This window comes from Entelurus aequoreus, linkage group LG15, assembly GCF_033978785.1.
Source record: "Entelurus aequoreus isolate RoL-2023_Sb linkage group LG15, RoL_Eaeq_v1.1, whole genome shotgun sequence".
Classification (NCBI taxonomy): Eukaryota; Metazoa; Chordata; class Actinopteri; order Syngnathiformes; family Syngnathidae; genus Entelurus; species Entelurus aequoreus.
This window is the reverse complement of record NC_084745.1, coordinates 10,947,639-10,972,016: the sequence shown is the minus strand read 5'-3', so window position 1 is coordinate 10,972,016 and position 24,378 is coordinate 10,947,639. Positions and strand designations below refer to the sequence as shown.

At 39.7% G+C, this 24,378-nt stretch overlaps 1 protein-coding gene across 4 annotated transcripts in view; it reads right to left on the bottom strand.

Annotated features, from left to right (window-relative positions):
• sugct (succinyl-CoA:glutarate-CoA transferase) overlaps positions 1 to 24,378 on the bottom strand; it is an 87,804-nt gene that overhangs the window by 20,504 nt on the left and 42,922 nt on the right. For 2 of the 4 annotated variants that reach the window (XM_062020823.1, XM_062020822.1), the window contains exons 13-14: positions 10,521 to 10,584; positions 266 to 832 (exon numbers count right to left, since the gene is read on the bottom strand). In XM_062020823.1, coding sequence (XP_061876807.1) covers positions 669 to 832; positions 10,521 to 10,584 — 228 coding nt within the window. In that variant the 3' untranslated portion in view covers positions 266 to 668. Of the gene's footprint in view, positions 1 to 265; positions 833 to 10,520; positions 10,685 to 22,684; positions 22,860 to 24,378 lie in introns of those variants that run through there. The other 2 variants (XM_062020824.1, XM_062020825.1) reach the window with 2 other exon arrangements.

Sequence of the window (24,378 nt, the reverse complement as noted above, 5' to 3'; positions counted from 1 at the left end):
TGATGTCAAATGTTTCAAATAAAAAAGGTCACATCATGAGTAAAAAAGTTTTTTTTTTCTACTTCGAACATGTCAGACTTGGATTTCGCTTTTGTGAGTCTCTAAGCGGGTCTCCAGCTGCAGCTGTAAGCCTTCAAAATAAAAGTATCATTGATGTCAGAGCGCCTGTGTTCGGCATCAGGACGTACAAAAGCCTTCAGTTCCTGCACACACGCTCCAGATGTCAGGCAGTGAGGGACATTTAAAGAGCTGACGACTTACGTACATCCGAATTTCTCTCACACACTTGCCGGGGTCACGGCTCAGGCAGCCAGCCGGCCGCTCAACGCCCTGGCGAGGACGAGGTGAGGCGTCCGCCGCGGCGTCCTGCTTGCAAGGTCGTGCTCGTCGGAAAGAGGGGGGGGGGGGCTAGGAGAACAAGGGTTGGCATTAGCATACAGGCTGGCTGCACTAAAAGTTAGTGAACAGTTGCTAAAGTCATCCCAAAAAAGAAATCTGATACCATTTCAGCAGCTGGACGGATTCAAAGTGGCGGCACGCTAACGTGACAGCCAGCAGAAATGTAAACTCAGCTGTCAGGTGTGACGCCGCCGAGTGGATGAAAGCGGCTTCAAGGTGATCGGCTGATAACTTTTTATTGTTTGCGTTACAAAGTGGACCGAAACCAATCAGCACACTCTGTTCTGGGCCACCGCCCCCGACGCCAGGAGAGCTGTGATGACGTCATCGCTGTAGGCCAAGGTGTGGCGCAGCACCTGCACCGTGTGCTGGCCAATCACAGGGGGAGGCGTGGGCTCGCGGGTGGAGAAGCTGCTGTAGCGGACGGCGGGACCTGACAACAACAAAACGCAGCACAAAAACATGTCATCACAGTCGTCCCTCGCCACGTTGCACTTCCAAGTTTGCGGCTTTCGAAGGGGTGTCAAACTCGTTTTTAATTGAGGGCCACGTCGCAGAGGGCTGCTTGTAACGGTGAATAAAATATGAATATAAATGTATAAGGATTTGCCAATGCATTTAATCATTATATATATATATATATATATATATATATATATATATATATATATATATATATATATATATATATATATATATGTATGTCTTAATTAGATTATCCAAAAAAATAGTGCTCGATACCGTGGTAGAGCGTAATATGTATGTGTGGGAAAAAATCACAAGACTATTTCATCTCTACAGGCCTGTTTCATGAGGGGTTTTCCTCCATCCTCAGGCTTGAGGATGGAGGAAAACCCCTCATGAAACAGGCCTGTAGAGACGAAATAGTCTTGTGATTTTTTTCCCACACATACATATATATATATATATATATATATATATATATATATATATATATATATATATATATATATATATATATATATATATATATATATATATATATATATATATATATATATATATAAAATCTATAGACTGGCAGGTCAGTCAGCAAAATTTTACTGTAGAATTTACAGTGTTTTTTTTTTTTTTACATATTGCTGTAAATAGAAAAAACGTTACCACTGTTTTTTTACAGTAAAATTCTGTCGATTGAGCAGCCAGTTTTTTATCATAAAACCTATTATTGCTAGTGTACTTGCTGTGTATTACTGCAAATGGAGAAATGGTACCCTGTTTATTTAATGGTGAAATGATGGCGACTGAGCAGCCATTTTTCGCAAAATCTATTGTCATTTTTATAATGTACAATTTAATGGATAACTTGCTTTGAAATCATATTTTTTACTTTTATTTTCTCAAAAAAAAGGTTGTAATGTGTAATTTTTCATATTTGTTAGATTATTAGGAAAAGCAAAACTAATAATTCATTATTATTACAGCTTATAACTGTCTACATTCCTACAATGTAGCTAACATTGCATTATTAAAATGAACAACATCATTATTACCGATTCATACATAAGTCAAGTAGATATTTGAGTATTTTTATTTAAAAAACAAAACAAAATTATATATATGTATGTATATATGCAATATCCATTCATCCCATCCATTTTCTACGATTTACACAACATGCCAACTTGACTGGTTTTGGGTTTTATACAGGTTGCATATTTAATTATAACATTGTGTAAATGGTAAATAAAAACAGAATAAAATTTTTTGCAAATCCTTTTTAACCTATATTCAATTAAATAGACTGCAAAGACAAGATATTTTAATGTTCAAACTGAGAAACTGAAAAACATTTGCTGTGAAAATGGAAATAGAAAGATAAAGTACTTGCATTTCATTATCATACAGTTTTTTACGTACACTGTAAAAAAAATTCAGTAGACTTTGCTCAGTCGCCACAATTAAAATGTAAGTTTATTTTATAGTAAATGGAAAAAAAATATTACTGTTTTTTAACAGTTGAATTTCGGCGACTGAGCTGGCAGTTTTTTGGACAGCCATGTTTACAGTGTAAACTTCGTAGATGGATAACTTGCTTTGAAATCATAAGCCAAGCAGATATTTCAGTTATTTTCATTCTGGATATTGTATATTGTAATGTTCAATATCTAGTGTTCAATTTCTATTTGACAGTATAATGTTAAACTTAAAAAAATACGCAACTGCATGCAGTACATTTCATAATATTAGAATTAGAATTAATCATTCCTACTTTGCGTAAATTAATTTACTTTGGTCAGGCCCGGAACCAATTAACAGCAATAAACAAAGGATTACTGTACTAACTGTATTGCTAAGATCCACCTGCTTTTCGGTATAATATGCACGTGTGAATGGATGCAGCAGACAGCAGCGCCACCACTCGATTGTTATTGGCCCTCGACAGATAATAAAAATTAAATGAATTCGTTATTAATGAGATCTGTAGTGATATTTGTAGTTAATTAATCACACTTTCGAATTTTGGATTGATAAGTAGTTTTTTTTATTGTACTTGTGGGGGAAAAAACAGCATTTGATGTATTTGTGTTTACTATTGTAAATTACATGTCTTTAAAAACCCAATAAACGCATGTTTAAAAAAAAAAAGTGTCCCTCCGCATCCTTCCATTTTTCTAAATACGGCCCTCGGTGGAAAAAGTTTACAGATTTGTTAACGATGACGTCACCGATGACGCTGCCCAGCAGGCACAAGACATTGATACAATGTTGTTTACATTTACATGTCCTCTAAAATTGACTTTGAAACAACGTTGCAAAATAGTTTTATTTGTACAACGTTGTATTTGTAACGTTGATGTCTAACGTTGGATCCACGATATTGGTTGGGAAATGACCAAATTTCAATGGTCAAATCAACGTCAAAACTTGATATTGAATAAATGTTGTTTAAAAGCATGTTATTTCAACGTTGTATTTGTGTTGTAGAATATTATTTGTGAAATGACCAAAATTCAATGGTCAAATCAACGTCAGAACCCAACATTGATTAAACGTTGTCAAAAAGCATGTTGTTTCAACGTTGTATCTGTGTTGTAGAATATTGTTTGAAAAATGACCAAAATTCAATGGTCAAATCAATGTCAGAACCCAACCATGATTTAACGTTGTCAAAAAGCATGTTGTTTCAACATTGTATTTGTGTTGTAGAATATTGGTTGGGAAATGACCAAAATTCAATAGTCAAATCAACATCAGAAACCAACATTGATTAAACGTTGTCAAAAAGCATGTTATTTCAACGTTGTACTTTAAAACTGACCTTGTGTCAGGGTTGTCCCTGACAGTTTGATCAAGTTTTAGTTTTCCTCTGCGTTTTTCTTAGTTTCCTGTCTTTAGTTCCTGTCAGCACTCTTATTTTGGTTATTTCCTGATTGTCTCCCTGAGTGCTTTTTCCCCTCAGCTGTGGCTGATTGGCACCTGGCCACACCTGGTGTCAGTCAGCCAGCTGCTATTTAAACCTGCCCTGCCCTCCAGTCACTGCTGGATTATTGTCATTACAATACTTGTCACTTACCTTCTACCTATTTGTCGTTGTAGCTCCGTCTACTTTTGTCCACTCCGCTTTAGTCATAGTTCCCTCATGTCACAGTAAGTGTTTTTGTTTATTGTCCATAGTTAGCTTTGTGCTATTTTAGTTTATAGCTTAGTTTGTTCTCCGCCTTGTGCGCGCCTTTTGTTTGTTCCCTTTTGTTTGTTTTTTGCCAGAGTATTTTAATTAAATCATGTTTTCCCATTCAATGCCTGCCATCATCTCTGCACCTTGGGGTTCGTCACCTACTAACTCTGACACCTTGAAACAACGTTGCAAAATAGTAGTATTTGTATATTGAGACGTTGATGCCTAACATTGGATCCATATTGTTGGTTGGCAAATGACCAAATTTCAACGGTCAAATCAACGTCAAAACATAACATTGAATAAATGTCGTTAAAAAGCATGTTGTTTCAACATTGTATTTGTGTTGTAGAATATTAGTTGGGAAATGACCAAAATTCAACGGTCAAATCAACGTCAGAAGCCAACATTGATTAAATCTTGTCAAAAAGCATGTTGTTTCAATGTCGTATTTGTTTTGTAGAATATTAGTTGGGAAATTACCAAATTTCAACGGTCAAATCAATGTCAGAACCTAACATTGATTAAACGTTGTCAAAAAGCATGTTTCAACATTGTATTTGTGTTGTACAATATTGGTTGGGAAATGACCAAAATTCAATGATCAAATCAACGTCAGAACCCAACATTGATTAAACGCATTTGTGTTGGAGACTATTGGTTGGGAAATGACCAAATTTCAACGGTCAAATCAACGTCACAGCTCGACATTGAATAAATGTCGTCAAAAAGCATGTTGTTTCAACTGTGTATTTGTATTGTAGAATATTAGTTGGGAAATGACCAAAATTCAATGGTCAAATCAACATCAGAACACAACATTGATTAAACGTTGTCAAAAAGCATGTTGTTTCAACGTTGTACGTTGTCCTTTAAAACTGACTTTGAAACAACGTTGCAAAATAGTTGTATTTGTATATTGAGACGTTGATGTCTAACGTTGGATCCACGTTGTTGTATGGGAAATGACCAAATTTCAACGGTCAAATCAACGTCAAAACTTAACATTGAATAAATGTCGTCAAAAAGCATGTTGTTTCAACATTGTATTTGTGTTGTGGAATATTAGTTGGGAAATTTCCAACATTCAACGGTCAAATCAACGTCAGAAGCCAACATTGATTAAACGTTGTCAAAAAGCATGTTTCAATGTCGTATTTGTTTTGTAGAATATAAGTTGGGAAATGACCAAATTTCAACGGTCAAATCAATGTCAGAACCTAACATTGATTAAACGTTGTCAAAAAGCATGTTGTTTCAACATTCTATTTGTGTTGTAGAATATTGGTTGGGAAATGACCAAATTTCAATGGTCAAATCAATGTCAGAACCCAACATTAATTAAACGTATTTGTGTTGGAGACTATTGGTTGGGAAATGACCAAATTTCAACGGTCAAATCAACGTCACAGCTCGACATTGAATAAATGTCGTCAAAAAGCATGTTGTTTCAACTATGTATTTGTATTGTAGAATATTAGTTGGGAAATGACCAAAATTCAATGGTCAAATCAACATCAGAACACAACATTGATTAAACGTTGTCAAAAAGCATGTTGTTTCAACGTTGTACGTTGTCCTTTAAAACTGACTTTGAAACAACGTTGCAAAATAGTTGTATTTGTATATTGAGACGTTGATGTCTAACGTTGGATCCACGTTGTTGTATAGGAAATGACCAAATTTCAACGGTCAAATCAACGTCAAAACTTAACATTGAATAAATGTCGTCAAAAAGCATGTTGTTTCAACATTGTATTTGTGTTGTAGAATATTAGTTGGGAAATGACCAACATTCAACGGTCAAATCAACGTCAGAAGCCAACATTGATTAAACGTTGTCAAAAAGCATGTTTCAATGTCGTATTTGTTTTGTAGAATATAAGTTGGGAAATGACCAAATTTCAACGGTCAAATCAATGTCAGAACCTAACATTGATTAAACGTTGTCAAAAAGCATGTTGTTTCAACATTGTATTTGTGTTGTACAATATTGGTTGGGAAATGACCAAAATTCAATGATCAAATCAACGTCAGAACCCAACATTGATTAAACGCATTTGTGTTGGAGACTATTGGTTGGGAAATTACCAAATTTCAACGGTCAAATCAACGTCACAGCTCGACATTGAATAAATGTCGTCAAAAAGCATGTTGTTTCAACTATGTATTTGTATTGTAGAATATTAGTTGGGAAATGACCAAAATTCAATGGTCAAATCAACATCAGAACACAACATTGATTAAACGTTGTCAAAAAGCATGTTGTTTCAACGTTGTACGTTGTCCTTTAAAACTGACTTTGAAACAACGTTGCAAAATAGTTGTATTTGTATATTGAGACGTTGATGTCTAACGTTGGATCCACGTTGTTGTATGGGAAATGACCAAATTTCAACGGTCAAATCAACGTCAAAACTTAACATTGAATAAATGTCGTCAAAAAGCATGTTGTTTCAACGTTGTATTTGTGTTGTGGAATATTAGTTGGGAAATTACCAACATTCAACGGTCAAATCAACGTCAGAAGCCAACATTGATTAAACGTTGTCAAAAAGCATGTTTCAATGTCGTATTTGTTTTGTAGAATATAAGTTGGGAAATGACCAAATTTCAACGGCCAAATCAATGTCAGAACCCAACATTAATTAAACGTATTTGTGTTGGAGACTATTGGTTGGGAAATTACCAAATTTCAACGGTCAAATCAACGTCACAGCTCGACATTGAATAAATGTCGTCAAAAAGCATGTTGTTTCAACTATGTATTTGTATTGTAGAATATTAGTTGGGAAATGACCAAAATTCAACGGTCAAATCAACATCAGAACACAACATTGATTAAACGTTGTCAAAAAGCATGTTGTTTCAACGTTGTACGTTGTCCTTTAAAACTGACTTTGAAACAACGTTGCAAAATAGTTGTATTTGTATATTGAGACGTTGATGTCTAACGTTGGATCCACGTTGTTGTATAGGAAATGACCAAATTTCAACGGTCAAATCAACGTCAAAACTTAGCATTGAATAAATGTCGTCAAAAAGCATGTTGTTTCAACATTGTATTTGTGTTGTAGAATATTAGTTGGGAAATGACCAAAATTCAACGGTCAAATCAACGTCAGAAGCCAACATTGATTAAACGTTGTCAAAAAGCATGTTTCAATGTCGTATTTGTTTTGTAGAATATAAGTTGGGAAATGACCAAATTTCAACGGTCAAATCAATGTCAGAACCTAACATTGATTAAACGTTGTCAAAAAGCATGTTGTTTCAACATTCTATTTGTGTTGTAGAATATTGGTTGGGAAATGACCAAATTTCAATGGTCAAATCAATGTCAGAACCCAACATTAATTAAACGTATTTGTGTTGGAGACTATTGGTTGGGAAATGACCAAATTTCAACGGTCAAATCAACGTCACAGCTCGACATTGAATAAATGTCGTCAAAAAGCATGTTGTTTCGACTATGTATTTGTATTGTAGAATATTAGTTGGGAAATGACCAAAATTCAATGGTCAAATCAACATCAGAACACAACATTGATTAAACGTTGTCAAAAAGCATGTTGTTTCAACGTTGTACGTTGTCCTTTAAAACTGACTTTGAAACAACGTTGCAAAATAGTTGTATTTGTATATTGAGACGTTGATGTCTAACGTTGGATCCACGTTGTTGTATGGGAAATGACCAAATTTCAACGGTCAAATCAACGTCAAAACTTAACATTGAATAAATGTCGTCAAAAAGCATGTTGTTTCAATATTGTATTTGTGTTGTAGAATATTAGTTGGGAAATTACCAACATTCAACGGTCAAATCAACGTCAGAAGCCAACATTGATTAAACGTTGTCAAAAAGCATGTTTCAATGTCGTATTTGTTTTGTAGAATATAAGTTGGGAAATGACCAAATTTCAACGGTCAAATCAATGTCAGAACCTAACATTGATTAAACGTTGTCAAAAAGCATGTTGTTTCAACATTCTATTTGTGTTGTACAATATTCGTTGGGAAATTACCAAAATTCAATGATCAAATCAACGTCAGAACCCAACATTGATTAAACGCATTTGTGTTGGAGACTATTGGTTGGGAAATGACCAAAATTCAACGGTCAAATCAACGTCACAGCTCGACATTGAATAAATGTCGTCAAAAAGCATGTTGTTTCAACTATGTATTTGTATTGTAGAATATTAGTTGGGAAATGACCAAAATTCAATGGTCAAATCAAAGTCTCAACCCAACATTGATTAAACGTTGTCAAAAAGCATGTTGTTTCAACGTTGTACGTTGTCCTTTAAAACTGACTTTGAAACAACGTTGCAAAATAGTTGTATTTGTATATTGAGACGTTGATGTCTAACGTTGGATCCACGTTGTTGTATAGGAAATGACCAAATTTCAACGGTCAAATCAACGTCAAAACTTAACATTGAATAAATGTCGTCAAAAAGCATGTTGTTTCAACATTGTATTTGTGTTGTAGAATATTAGTTGGGAAATGACCAACATTCAACGGTCAAATCAACGTCAGAAGCCAACATTGATTAAACGTTGTCAAAAAGCATGTTTCAATGTCGTATTTGTTTTGTAGAATATAAGTTGGGAAATGACCAAATTTCAACGGTCAAATCAATGTCAGAACCTAACATTGATTAAACGTTGTCAAAAAGCATGTTGTTTCAACATTCTATTTGTGTTGTAGAATATTGGTTGGGAAATGACCAAATTTCAATGGTCAAATCAATGTCAGAACCCAACATTAATTAAACGTATTTGTGTTGGAGACTATTGGTTGGGAAATGACCAAATTTCAACGGTCAAATCAACGTCACAGCTCGACATTGAATAAATGTCATCAAAAAGCATGTTGTTTCAACTATGTATTTGTATTGTAGAATATTAGTTGGGAAATGACCAAAATTCAATGGTCAAATCAACGTCAGAACCCAACATTGATTAAACGCATTTGTGTTGGAGACTATTGGTTGGGAAATGACCAAAATTCAATGGTCAAATCAAAGTCTCAACCCAACATTGATTAAACGTTGTCAAAAAGCATGTTGTTTCAACGTTGTACGTTGTCCTTTAAAACTGACTTTGAAACAACGTTGCAAAATAGTTGTATTTGTATATTGAGACGTTGATGTCTAACGTTGGATCCACGTTGTTGTATGGGAAATGACCAAATTTCAACGGTCAAATCAACGTCAAAACTTAACATTGAACAAATGTCGTCAAAAAGCATGTTGTTTCAACATTGTATTTGTGTTGTAGAATATTAGTTGGGAAATGACCAACATTCAACGGTCAAATCAACGTCAGAAGCCAACATTGATTAAACGTTGTCAAAAAGCATGTTTCAATGTCGTATTTGTTTTGTAGAATATAAGTTGGGAAATGACCAAATTTCAACGGTCAAATCAATGTCAGAACCTAACATTGATTAAACGTTGTCAAAAAGCATGTTGTTTCAACATTGTATTTGTGTTGTACAATATTGGTTGGGAAATGACCAAAACTCAATGATCAAATCAACGTCAGAACCCAACATTGATTAAACGCATTTGGGTTGGAGACTATTGGTTGGGAAATTACCAAATTTCAACGGTCAAATCAACGTCACAGCTCGACATTGAATAAATGTCGTCAAAAAGCATGTTGTTTCAACTATGTATTTGTATTGTAGAATATTAGTTGGGAAATGACCAAAATTCAATGGTCAAATCAAAGTCTCAACCCAACATTGATTAAACGTTGTCAAAAAGCATGTTGTTTCAACGTTATGTTTGAGTTGCTCAACGTCAGGACCTAATTCAACAAGTTCTCAACGTTGTTTTAATGTCTTGCGCCTGCTGGGCAGTGACCTTGTTTCCCTCCTCGCTCTTCATCGCCCCATTGATTATCTGACAACGCTTCCTCTCCAGCGAGACAAATAAAAGCAGAAACAAAAACAACTTAATGACATCGGCGGGAACAGACTGTTTTTTTAAACAAAGGAAACAAAAAAGCGGAGCGGTCGTAAGCGGTGTGTGTGTGAGGGGGAAATAATTCAGCAATTTTGGACGTAATGGTAGAGTTCATTCAACACATTATATTTGTTGTTCCACCTCAGCCAGGAAAAACCTGAAGAAAAGCCAAGGGCAGATTTGCTAGCGCCCTCTTCAGGATGGACCCGATTGGCCCCGCGTGGAGAATGTTGAGCCGTGCACTTAAACGTCACGGCCACTTGAAGCCAACGCTCCGTGCAGTTTTGTGCTTTGCTCAAGCCCAGTTTGGGATGAGACGTTTTATCACACGGCAGCGCCGCCGCTACCGATTATGAACGGCTTCCTGCAGCGTCGCACAGGAAGCAGGAAGTCAGATGAGAAGACAAACTGCTTCCTCTGTGTGGAAAGGTGCTGAGATCCATCAAACTGTGCATGCGTGTGTGTGTGTGTGTGTGTGTGTGTGTGTGTGCGTGCGCGCTCACCAGGCACAGTGATGCATCCTGCGGTGGGATGGTTCATCTCCTGGATGAGTCCATTATGTTTCACCTGCAGACAAACAGTACCACTGGTCTTTTTAGCTGTCAATCACAGGCGCCAGTGGGGCGTGACGCAGGGCGGAGGTCATAAGTCAGGTTCGAGTCGCCCCCTGTTGGACAATACAAATATTGAACACTGCGCCCAGGCTAATAGCTGCCAAATAACAGCTGCACAACAGCTGGTCCAGATGCGGTTGCGAGACAGTGGAAAATCGTCTTCAGGTTGTCAGAGAACAAAGTCTATATTGAAATGTATTTTCACAATAAGAACAATTCGAAGAATCATTTTGGTTTTGGCTACTGAGTCTTAAGTTTCCCCTGGTTTGATCTTCCCTTGAGCATCCTAGTGTGTGTCTGATGTGTGTGCACTAGTGATTACATGCATGTGTGTGTGCCATGCTATCTGCTTGTTATGCAGGGTATCATTACATCCATATGGTCGTCACACACACACTCTCACACACACAACTTTTGTTCTTCTCAAACGTTTTCCAGCTCGTCATCAAAACAAAAAGTCATCCCAGTCAGAAAGTCGTAAAGATCAAAGGGAAAACGATGCGTCTTCGTGTTAGCCGCTCCTGTCGCACCTGTCCTGTGCGTGCAGGCATCGGTGAACAGACGTGATCCATTCACGGGCCGTGGTTTCGGGCCCTTTGCCCGCTCACTTCCTGATCTCCTCCCTCTCCATCTCTTCCCTACTTTTCCACCACTTTCATCCTTCCCTCCCTCGTGCACAAGCAGGCTGTTGCAAAAGCAGCGAGCATCTGTATGGCCGGCGTGCAGTCGCACGCATCATCGGCGCTTCAGTGACACATCGTCAGCCAGACGTCAAGGAGGTCTACCACGGACAATTGTTCTGACTGTCGGTACAGGCGTTACAGTTTTAGCATACTTGCCAACCTTCCTGTTTTTAGCGGGAGAATCCCGGTATTCAGCGCCTCTCCCGACAACCTCCCGGCAGAGATTTTCTCCCAACAAACTCACCGGTATTCAGCCGGAGCTGGAGGCCACGCCCCCTCCAGCTCAATGCAGTCCGCTTTCCCACAATATAAACAGCTTGCCTAACGAATTCAAACAAATGGAAAAAAAAATTTCAGTTCATCCAGGACAGTTCGAAGGGGAAGGTGTATGTTGCCTGTAAATATGTAGAACAGACTTCTCCATTGAACACGGTGGCCGAAATGATATAGTCATCATGAACGGAGAAGTTAAACAGGACAATACTGCCATCTAGTGGATAGCCACCGGAACACTGAAATTCAAGTATTTCTTTTATGTAAATAAAATAAATTTAAAAAAAAAAATATATATATATATATATATATATATATATATATATATATATATATATATATATATATATATATATATATATATATATATATATATATATTTATATAGCTAGAATTCACTGAAAGTCAAGTATTTCATACATATATATATATATATATATATATATATATATATATATATGTATATATATATACACATATATATATATATATATATATACACATATATATATATATATATATATATATATATATATATATATATATATATATATATATATATATATATATATGAAATATATATGAAATACTCAAGTTGGTGAATTCTAGCTGTAAATAACCACGCCCCCCGCCCCCAACCACCCCCCCACCCCCGACCAAGCCCCCTCCCACCCCTACCCCCCGATATTGGAGGTCTCAAGGTTGGCAAGTATGGTTTTAGACATGTTATACATACATTGTAACCTCGATTTATGAACCCCTATATTTGCGAGTTACAAACTTTTCGATCACGCCAAATATGTCTCTGTGTGCAAACGCTTCATTCATTCATTTTGTGTCCTGTTGGCAGCCCTTCTGTGCTTGCTCGTACTGAAGAGATTGAGGAAGGGGGCGTCATACCACAGCAAGTTTTTAATTGTGACGAGAGCTGACTTTTCGGGCAAAAAAGATGTCAAAGCGGACTTATTTCACAGCGGAGAAGACACTACCTCTCGTTCAGCGGCGCCTCTTCCAAGGGGCACACACACAGACACACACACACACACACACACACACACACACACACACACACGGCCCGTCTCCCGCCCACTCTCTTCTCTCCCGATAGGACCTTTGCCGATAATATATTAAAGTTAAAGTACCAATGATTGTCACACACACACACTAGGTGTGGTGAAATTTGTCCTCTGCATTTGACCCATCCCCTTGTTCACCCCCTGGCGCCCGGGAATCATTTTTGGTGATTTAACCCCAAATTCCAACCCTTGATGCTGAGTGCCAAGCAGGGAGGTAATGGCTCCCATTTTTATAGTCTTTGGTATGACTCGGCCGGGGTTTGAACTCACAACCTACCGATCTCAAGGCGGACACTCTAACCACTAGGCCACTGAGTAGGTAATTATAACATTAAGGGGATTTTACTTTTTTAAATGTTTATTGTTGTAGCAATAGGGTAAGAATTTTTGAGATTTCTGATCGTTTGTGAGGGCAACAAAGGGACTTCTGTGTGTGCATGTGCTGGCAGAGCAGTGCATACAACACAGTACAGCTTGTTTGTTTGATATAAAGTACTGTATAGCAGGGGTTCTTAACCTTTTTGATCTCGGGGCCCAACTTTTCCACCACAGAGGGGCCCGAGGCCCACTCAAATATTAACACTGAATTAGTGCTCTTACTTTTGATTTGAATCGTATTCTATAATTATATCTAACCTACTTACACTTTAAAAGGCTAAACCTCCATCCATCCATTCATCTTCTTCCGCTTATCCGAAGTCGGGTTGCGGGGGCATTAGCCTAAGCAGAAAAGACCAGACTTCCCTCTCCCCAGCTACTTTGTCCATCTTTTCCCGGGGGATCCCGAGGCGTTCCCTGGCCAGTTTGGAGACATTGTCTCTACACCATGGGTGCTCACACTTTTTCTGCAGGCGAGCTACTTTTCAATTGTTCAAGTCGCGGGGATCTACCTCATTCATATATATAATTTATATTTACTTATTTAAATAATAATAATAATGGATTAGATTTTATATCGCGCTTTTCTATTGTTAGATACTCAAAGCGCTCACAGAGAAGTGGGAACCCATCATTCATTCACACCTGGTGGTGGTAAGCTACATTTGTAGCCACAGCTGCCCTGGGGTAGACTGACGGAAGCGAGGCTGCCAGTTTGTGCCTACGGCCCCTCCGACCACCACCTACCATTCATTCATCATTCATTTCACCGGTGTGAGCGGCACCGGGGGCAAAGGGTGAAGTGTCCTGCCCAAGGACACAATTTATGAAATATATGTTTTTGTTAACAAGTTAAAGATGTTTAATGATAATGCAAGCATGTTTAACACATATAGTTAATATTTTTAATAAATTAAAGGTGTTTAATGATAATACAAGAATGTTTAATACATATAGTTAATATTGTTAACAAGTTAAAGGTGTTTAAAGATAATGCAAGCATGTTTAACACATATAGTTAATATTGTTAACAAGTTAAAGGTGTTTAAAGATAATACAAGCATGTTTGACACATATAGTTAATATTGTTAACAAGTTAAAGGTGTTTAAAGATAATGCAAGCATGTTTAACACATATAGTTAATATTGTTACAAGTTAAAGGTGTTTAAAGATAATGCAAGCATGTTTAACACATATAGATTCCTTTCTTTCATGAAGACAAGAATATAAGTTGGTGTATTACCTGATTCTGATGACTTGCTTTGATAGGAATCAGACAGTGGTGCTAATAACGTCCGCATTTTCAAATGGAGGAGAAAAAAAGTAATCCTTTCCGTCCAATACCACATGAAAGTGGTTGGTTTTTGGCATCTTATTTGTCCAGCTTCCGTACTCCTTTGTATACAGTGCACACTTTACAAGAAATACATTGGCGGCAAACTCCGTAGCTTGCTAGCTTGTGCACGCCAGCTTTCTGAGACTCTTAGCGCAGGCAGGATGAAGCAGAGCTTTTATTGTGAAGGCAAGAACTGTGCAGTCGGTCTTTGGAGTTTTGACGACAGGTACGGCGCCAGAGTCTGTTGAAATAAAAAGTGTTTCTCGCCTTCCTGTCTGTAATTTTTTCTTAATAATGAGCTGGCAGCAGCCAGCATCATCTCAGAAGACCCTCGGGTGCCGTGAACGTCAATCACGTGACGTCATAGTGAAGATTTATGATCGCTCATTTTAAGGACTATTTTTTTAATGCCTGGCTGGCGATCGACTGACACATCCTCCGTGATCGACCGGTAGCTCGCGATCGACGTAATGAGCACCTCTGCTCTACACCGGGTCCTGGGTCTTCCCATGGTCTCCACAGGGAGTTGTTCAAGGAGCATTTTGACCAGGCTAAACATAAAAAGTAAAAACCTAATGCCTAAAAATAAAGACTAATCAAATATACTGCAAAGGAAGGGGACTTATAAAAACTGATTAAAAAAATACATTTACATATAAAAACGCAGTGCTAAATTGAACAAATTCTAACTAAATTAATCATAAATAATAATAATATATGTTTCTTAAATAAACTGTCAATATAATCATGTTCAACTTAAATGAATGAATTAAAATATAGCTTCATCATCATTTTTGTGCTTAAGAAACTTCCCTATAACTTTGATATTGTCATTACTGCCACAAGTGGTGGAAAAGTGTATTACAACTGAGTACCACCGGGGCCCATTCAGACCACAGCTGTGAAACAGATATTTTTAGGTGGCCCTCTAGGAGGCGCTTGTGACCCAACAATGGGCCCTATGGTTAAGAAACACTGTAAACACTTCATATTGTGTTCAAAGTGTACTAATCTTAACTAAAATATGGACTTTTGTCAAGGCTGGAACACATTATTAATACATACAGTTTTTCTTATGGAGACATTTGCTTCACTATACAAACTTTTAAATTTACAAACCCTGTTCAAGAACCAATGAAGTTTGTAAATAGAGGTTCCACTGTAAACACAGTGGGGAAAATAAGTATTGGATCACTTGCTGATTTTGTAAGCCCTCACAAAAGCATGAGCAGTACAGAATTTTTTGGGGTGCACGATAATTATCGGGCCATATGAGGAATAATGATGTCACACCGATTAAGCCGATAATACATTTTGCTTTCCTTTTTTCCTACATGCCCTTCTTGTAGCAAAAACTACCCCTGAGTTCACTGTAAACAAACATGGCGTCGATCGTGTGGGACCTCTTCACTGTTATAGAGGAAGGCTTATTGTGTGCTATTTACACCAAATATTCTGCAAGCTTTCCACAAGGAGGGAAAATAAAAATCGCACTTCAACACATCAAACCTCAGAGACCTGAAAGGCAGCCGAAGTAGACGGCAGTTGCAAAAGAAGCTGCCCCGAAGTCAGCCGCAGAAAAAGCACTGGGGCTTGTTCCTCTCGCCAAGTGTTTGAAAAAAGCTAAACATTTGCCGGACAACCCAAGGGCAAAAGTGATCTTTGATTTAAAAGTTCATGGAAATGATAGCGCTGGATGACTAGCGCCTTACTGCCGTGGCTTTTGTTAGGACAAATCGACAGGTACACTTGGTCAAATACATCTTGACACCACATGGACAAAGATAAGACCTTCTGGAGGAAAGTTCCGTGGTCAGATGAAACAAAAATGTTGCTGTTTGGCCACAATACCCAGCAATATGTTTGGAGGAGAAAAGGTGAGGCCTTTAATCCCAGGAACACCATTCCTACCGTCAAGCATGGTGGTGGTAGTATTATGCTCTGGGCCTGTTTTGCTGCCAATGGAACTGGTGCTTTACAGAGAGTAAATGGGACAATGAAAAAGGAGGATTACCTCCAAATTCTTCAGGACAATCTAAAATCATCAGCCCGGAGGTTGGGTCTTGGGCACAGTTGGGTGTTTTAACAGGAAAATGACCCAAACACACGTCAAAAGTGGTAAAGGAATGGCTAAATCAGGCTAGAATTAAGGTTTTAGAATGGCCTTCCCAAAGTCCTGACTTAAATGTGCGGACAATGCTGAAGAAACAAGTCCATGTCAGAAAACCAACAAATTTAGCTGAACTGCACCAATTTTGTAAAGAGGAAGTGGTCAAAAATTCAACCAGAAGCTTGCCAGAAGCTTGTGGATGGCTACCAAAAGCGCCTTATTGCAGTGAAACTTGTCAAAGGACATGTAACCAAATATTAACATTGCTGTATGTATACTTTTGACCCAGCCGATTTGGTGACATTTACGGTAGACCCATAATAAATTCACAAAAGACCCAAAGTGAATGTTTTTTGTGACCAAAAAGCATACTTGCCAACCCTCCCGTTTTTAGCAGGAGAATCCCGGTATTCAGCGCCTCTCCCGACAACCTCCCGGCAGAGATTTTCTCCCGACAAACTCCCGGTATTCAGCCGGAGCTGGAGGCCACGCCCCCTCCAGCTCAATGCGGACCTGAGACTGAGTGGGGACAGCCTGTTCTCACGTCCGCTTTCCCACAATATAAACAGCTTGCCTGCCCAATGACGTCATAACATCTAGGGCTTTTAGAGAGTAGAGTGCACAACTGCGCACACAACAAGGAGACGAAGCAGAAGAACGAGGAAATTACAGACATGGCGACGCCGTCGACGAGCAAGATGAAGAAATACGCTTGCAAGTTCCAAAACGAATGGAAACAAGAATTTCAGTTCATCCAGGACAGTTCGAAGGGGAAGGTGTATGTTGCCTGTAAATTTTGTAGAACAGACTTCTCCATTGAACACGGTGGCCGAAATGATATACTCGTCATGAACGGAGAAGTTAAACAGGACAATACTGCCATCTAATGGATAGCCAACGGAACACTGAAATTCAAGTATTTCTTTTATTTATATGTAAATAATATATATATATATGAAATATATATGAAATACTCGAGTTGGTGAATTCTAGCTGTAAATAACCACGCCCCCAACCACACCCCCCGCCTCCAACCACCCCCGACCAAGCCCCCCCACCCCCACCCCACCCCACCCCCCACCTCCCGATATTGGAGGTCTCAAGGTTGGCAAGTATGCCAAAAAGTATGTGCTCCAATCACTCTATCACAAAAAAAATAAGAGTTGTAGAAATTATTGGAAACTCAAGACAGCCATGACATTATGTTCTTTACAAGTGTATGCAAACTTTTGACCACGACTGTATATACACATATATACAGACATATATATACATATATCCATCCATCCCTTTCCTACCGCATGTCCCTTTCGGGGTCGCGGGGGGTGCTGGAGCCTATTGACACAGAGGTAGATCTTGCTTTGGTTTTTGGCTGAGAGCAGGGATCTTGGGCTCGAAAAGGTTGGTGACCACTGTCGTATCGGAAAATATCAGTATCGGCCAATACTCAAGGCTCCATTATCGGTACATCAGAAGTGAAAAAGTTGTATCGGGACACCCATGCTTAAAATCGCTGTTTTTGGTCCACGGCTCTCTGGCCCATTTTCACTTTGGCCCTGGTAGGCAAAATGATTGGGCACTCACGATTTTTCTTTCTATTATAATAGATGTATTTGTGATTTTTGTTCTCACAAAATCAGCAGTGACGCAAATACTTAATTTCCCAACTTTGTTATCATCATCACAGCGCTCGAAGACCTCCAACCTGCCTGAGCCATGACGCCCCATGTGACCCCTCCCCGCTGGAAAAGGCTGACATGAGACGTACAGTAGTTCCAAGCCCATCTCGCTGCCACACAACTGAGGCCAACTCAGATGATGACTTCTTCACCTTCGTCTCTTTTCACGCCTCTGTACACCCCCCCGCCCCCCCGCACCCTTGGGAGCCTTTGAAGCTAAGTGTGGCGGTCCATTAAGTCGACTAAGCAGCCCCCTCGGGAGCATGCAGGCCTGCTTGTTACATCACGTTAGTGCAACATCAAGGCGGAGGGGGGTTTGAGGAGGAGGGGGGACGTGTGCTTTGCGACAACGAAGAAGATCTGAGGTTGCTTGAACCTGCTGCTCTGGCTTTGACCTCGACTATCAAAGCAGCTCCGACTTGTGGATGTGTTGCATAAAGCTGTGTCTCCACACATGAATAATGCTCTTCATCAGGCCCGTTTATTTCCAACTTTGCTGCATGCAAAAACGCATCTTCACTTCCGGCTGTGCCCGGACCAGCCCGGTTCTTCTTCACCGCCAGAACCAACTTTGACCAGTTTGTTTGTAGGCTAAATAAAGCTTAAAAAGTGTGACGCAGTAACCGCAATGCATTGTGGGTCTTGCTGGCCTCTAATTGGCTTATGAACACAACTGAATGCAAGACTCTGTGCTAGAGGTGGGGGAAATAATTGATTATTTTTAGATTCAACACAATTCAGACATGGGCGGATTTGAAATCGATTAGTGAACGTCAATAATCGATTATTTATGTACTGTAAATAAAGTACCGTATTTTCCGCACTAAAAGGCGCACCTAAAAACCTCCAATTTCCTCAAAAGCTGACAGTGCACCTTATAATCCGGTGCGCCTTATATATGGATCAATATTGAGCCACAACAGGTCTCGCAACTACAGTAACTACGCCAATTTAATTTTCCCCCTTCTACGGCTGCCATACTTGCCAACCTTGAGACCTCCAATATCGGGAGGTGGGGGCGGGGGGCGTGGTTGGGGGCGTGGTTATTTACAGCTAGAATTCACCAACTATTTTGGTTAACAGACTATTTCTAGTCTTGCATCCATCACTGCTAATCATGCTTTCCGTCTCTTTCTTGTCGATAGTGCCTTTTTAAAATGGTCAAATCTGGGGATCAACAACATTGACAACACTTTTGCCTCTTTCCAACAACTTTGTGATACATTTTCACTCCCTAATCAACACTTTTTTAGATATCTACAGATCCACAGTTTTGGTTGTAATATTTTTCCCAGGTTTCGAAAGTTACCGACTATCAAAGTTTTAGATGCTTTTTTGACACCAACTTTAAAAGGATCAATTACACGTATTTACAGTAAAAATTTTCATTTACGCTCTGATTCTCTGAATTCAATTAAGTCACTTTGGGAGCGTGACTTAGGAGTGGCCCTATCTGAGGAGAGCTGGACAGAGATTTTAAGTAGAGTTCATAGGTCTTCTATTACATCGTACCTAATATACCAAGGTCTGGCTCGCTAAGATGTATAACGGAATATCGGTATTATGTGATTCGTGTGAAGAGTCTCTAGCTAATTTAATACATATGTTTTGGCTTTGTCCATCCCTGTGGAGTTATTGGACTGAAATTTTTAATACTTTGTCTTTGGTAATTGGCGAAAAGATCGAACCGATCTTCTAAGTGGACTATTTGGGGTAGCACTTCAGTCACCTCCCCTCAGCCATTTCAAAAATAATCTTGTAACATTCACTACCTTGTTGGCCAGAAGACTCGTTGTGTTAAATTGGAAGGCAACAGCACCTCCTTGCCACACCCGCTGGATTAAAGATGTTCTGTATTTTCTCAAACTGGAGAAAATTAAGATGACCTTGAACGGGTGTTCTGTGAAGTTTCAGGAAATATGGGGTGGTTTCCTAAAATATGTAAAAGAGACTGATCACAAATTTAACCCTGATTGAAAAGTAATTGAAAGGTAGATAATTGATGAGCCCTTTGTCTGTTTTTGTGTAATGCTGCACTGCGTTGGGGATACTCAGGAATGTGGCGACATGTCAATATTTGCCTGCCTTTTTTGACTGATGCATGTTTGTTTTTTTCTAGTTTATTATTTTTATTTTATTTTATTTATATTTTTTGTGGGTTACTTTTTTGGGGGAGAAAAAATAACATTTAACGTGTGTTTAATTGTATTTCTGGACTGTATATGTAAAAAATCTAATCAACAAATGTTGCATGAATAACTGATTTTTAATCGAATTGTGAAGTACCCAAAGATTCCCACACCTACTAAAGTTGTGTTATTTTCCTTAACAATTTCAAATCATGGTGCGAACGTGCAGCATCAGTAACTGCCACAATCGCTGCCATGATCGTTTCAGGGGGAGAAAACTATTTGGTGAGATTTTTCAAATTTCCAGCGTGAAAGCAAAGCCAAGGGAGTTGGATTAGTGAGCTAATAAAGAAACGGCGAATAGCCTGGATAGCAGCCATAACACAATCAAACATGACTTCCAACGCCATCACCTGGTACAAGTCTGTGTGTTCGCGGCATTTTCAAACTGGTAAGTTGGAATCAACGCATGTTTTATTCAGTTTACACTTAGCATTTAGTAGGCTGTTAGCGTTGTTTTTAGCAAAAAAAAGCATGTTGTCTGTTTACTTTTAGTCATGTGTAAGCACAGAAATAAATGAGTAGGATTTTCGTAGAAGTAGCGCAGTGATCAAAGTATTTAAAAGTAATTTGTTTTTTCGGGGAAACCGGCTTATGTTATGAACGGGACCCCTCACTCTCTCGAAAACATTAGATATAAAAGCCGCAGATTACGCGCAATTTAAATGAGGGACAATTAGCCTTAACAGACATTGCATTCTGAAATTCTTAACCGGTATAAAAACTGACTTTGTTGACGAGGACAGGGACAAGTTTGGCTTCGACAATGGCGGCAGCTTATTCAAATCTCTTGTCCATTGGACGTGCTCATATGGATTAATTCCGCCAATTCTACTTATTTTTTTCGAGGTAGCAAGCCTTTCAAACAAGGCACAGTTTGGCTCGGTACGGTCCGTTGATTTATTTTGTAAGATCCATTTTATTCCAGTTTGTTGTGCTCTTTTACATTACCGTGTGTACAGTACAGCCAGCTTTGACTGACAAAAATGGCTACAGCGGCCATTTTTAATTTTTTCCCAAGATGGCGCTGGTGGCAGGAGCTCTGTGCTCTTGTGTCATACTTTTGTGTTCCTGGTGTTTCCTTCTTGTTTTTATGTGTTTATTTATTTTTGCCTTTTTGTTGGGGACCCTTTGGGACTGTGCGACAAGGGGTGGCGCTTTCGTGACTTCTGCGGTGCTTTTTTGTGGGCTTCTGGATCTGCCCACCGGGAGCATTTTGGCCGTGGGGACCAGCTGCTGGGTCTCTGCCACAACAGAGTCCGTTTGGAGAGACTGGAGGAGAGGAGATACGGATGAAGAGACAGGGCTGCGGAGCTGGCGCTGGGCGCCGGGACGGACGGGCTTCACAGTGTCTTGGCTGAATGAGCAGATATCGGACGCCTCGATCTCCTTGGACACATCCTCGCTCATCCATGCGGACTGGACACTGGCCGAGAGTAGGTGGGCGGCCGTGGGTGAAGTCGGCTTTCTTGGTTGCTTTGTTGGGTCTGCTTCTGTCTCTGGCCACGCTACCCCCAACCCCAGCAGACGATGGCGTGGAACACCGCAGAGGCAACCACAGTGTATATGGGTGTTGAAATGATGTTTTTGTTTGGTTGCTTGTCTATGCATGGTGCAATCGTGTGTGCGCAATATATATTATTGGTTGACTATTATTTTTTGTTGTTGTTGTTTTACTTTGGTGGCTGTGTGTAGAAGTGGCACTGCGGGAGTGGCAGCTGGTTGCATCAGCTCTGCTCTTTTAATGTATTTAATGTTCTTTGATGTTTCCCTCTTACACGCATGTTTTTGTGTGCTATGACTTTGAGTTTTCTTTTCCCCTTGGGCTCAGTCTGGACCCCCTCTCCAGGGGCCCAGGCTTAGACTGAATATATATAAATCCTGTTCTGTCTCCCTGTAATGTTTGTCTGCTCTTGAATGGGATTGTGCTGAAAATTTTAATTTCCCCTCGGGGATTAATAAAGTACTTCTGATTTTGATTCTGAAACATTGCATTGTGAAATCAGGTGCCCTTTCGAGCCTTATTGTCTTTTTTTAGTGGTGACGCAAGTCCCGCCTCTTTTAATCCTGTGGACTGGACTTCCATACAAGTCTCCTTTACAACAACGAACATGTTGAAAAGAGAAACTGGAAATAGTGATGTATCATGTTGTATGCTTGCATGTTCGAAATAAACTCAAACTCAACTCAACTCAACTCAACAAAGTATTGAAAAAGAGTAATTGCTCTATTCTGACTAACTAAGAACAATTTTATTCTAACTATCTAACCAGATCCTTTTCGTAAGCTCACTTAATGGATCCCCAAGGATAGTGTGAACAAACCAACCTCGGGACTTGATGCGATGACGAGAATATCCCACAAAAGAGCAACAGGGGAGGACTCGGAGCAGATGATGGTCCATCACACGTCCATCAGGACTCATGTTGCAACTGAACATTCATCATGTACGTACAGGAGCTCATTTTAACGGGAAGCCTCCTGTGGTTTGTGGAGTTGCGGCCTGCGGATGTGGAAAGCGGGAGGATACGATTGAGAGAGTTGGCTTGCTTTCCAAGAGTAATCATTCAGTGGAATGTCATCCAAACAGTGATAGAAGATCTGCAGTGCAATTAAGGGGAATCCCTCTAAAAGCCTTCTGGGAATGTTCATGAAAAACAAGTTTGATGCTCTTAAACTGAATTCCTGGTCTGTTTAGTCCAACTGACGTCCTGCGCGCATGTTTGCCGAGTTCGGACATCTATCTTGTTGTTGTTCCAAGAACTCATCTTTCTTAAAATGTTACAATCGTGCTTTGCGCGTGTGTTAATGTTGGCTAAACAAGATAACTCACGAGAGCGAGCTAACCTGCTCACCATCTTCTGCTTTGGCCTTTAAAACACAAACAAAGGACTCAATGTAGCTGACATCAAAGCGGTCTTGCCAACTCAGGGCGTAAGCTGCGGGCTACGACCAGCTCGCTGAGTTTGGAGGCGGGGCTTCTGAATAAACTTGGCCTTTGTACCACGAGATGTTTGGGTTGAGGCGCATAACGTGACCATGATGGCACCGTCATTTATATTCGGCCTAACGAGCACCAGATGAGTCAAAAATAGACACGCTCCTTTGTCCGGCAGTCTTTGTATTTTGGTATTTGAGCTCGTTAGCGAACTTGAGTTACATGAAAACACCTTTCAGCGGCTGCAAATATCCAAAAATAACACATGAAATACAAACAGCCGCATATTTTTCCTCTTTCTTCCTGGCCTGCTTTTGTTTGCCACTCTGGCCATTCCTGATGGCCAGCCGTCTGTTTATAGTGTCACCCTTTAATTGGAGCCTCCTCCCTCCTCCGGCGTCTTCCATGGGAAAGTATGCAGACACATTTTCATTTCATTATGTGCATTCCTTCCTGCGCTACCAGCGGCGCGGTGTGGCACTCGGCAGGGGATGGCCGAGGGTTGAATTCCCTGGTGTTGTGCTCAGGTGGTTTCACAGGTGAGAAGAAGGATGGCGGTGAGACCGTGTAATTGGTGGAGTGTAAGCGTGCGGGTTTGCCAGGCCAGTCTGCAAGGATGCCACTTTGGATTCAACTCAAACATTTATCTCGGCTTTCTTGGGTTCTCTTACGTTTGTTTTCACACTTTGGAACGTTCTCCATCAGGTTACAGGGCTGCGGAATAAGCGGGCTGACTTTATTTTAGAAAATCAGATAAGTGACCGTGAAGGTCAACATGAACTCACTTTGGGCTCAAAACAATAAGAACACTTGAGATTTTGCTTGGACTGATACCCGTGGGTCTGCTTGTGTGATCAGGCCTAAGTTTCATGGCAGGATGTTTTCCTTCTGCGGGAAAAAATGTCTCATTGAAGCAGTTTTTGGTGAAAAACATGTTCCAATCAACTCTGATGACGAGTTCTCCGCCTCTCGCTTTCCTCCTGCACAAATATTTGTCACAGTGCTTCTGTGCGAGCAGGTCTACAGAGGTCAGCGCTGCCTAACAAAGCCACCTGGTGGCATTTTTAGCTCATCTGCTTGGGTT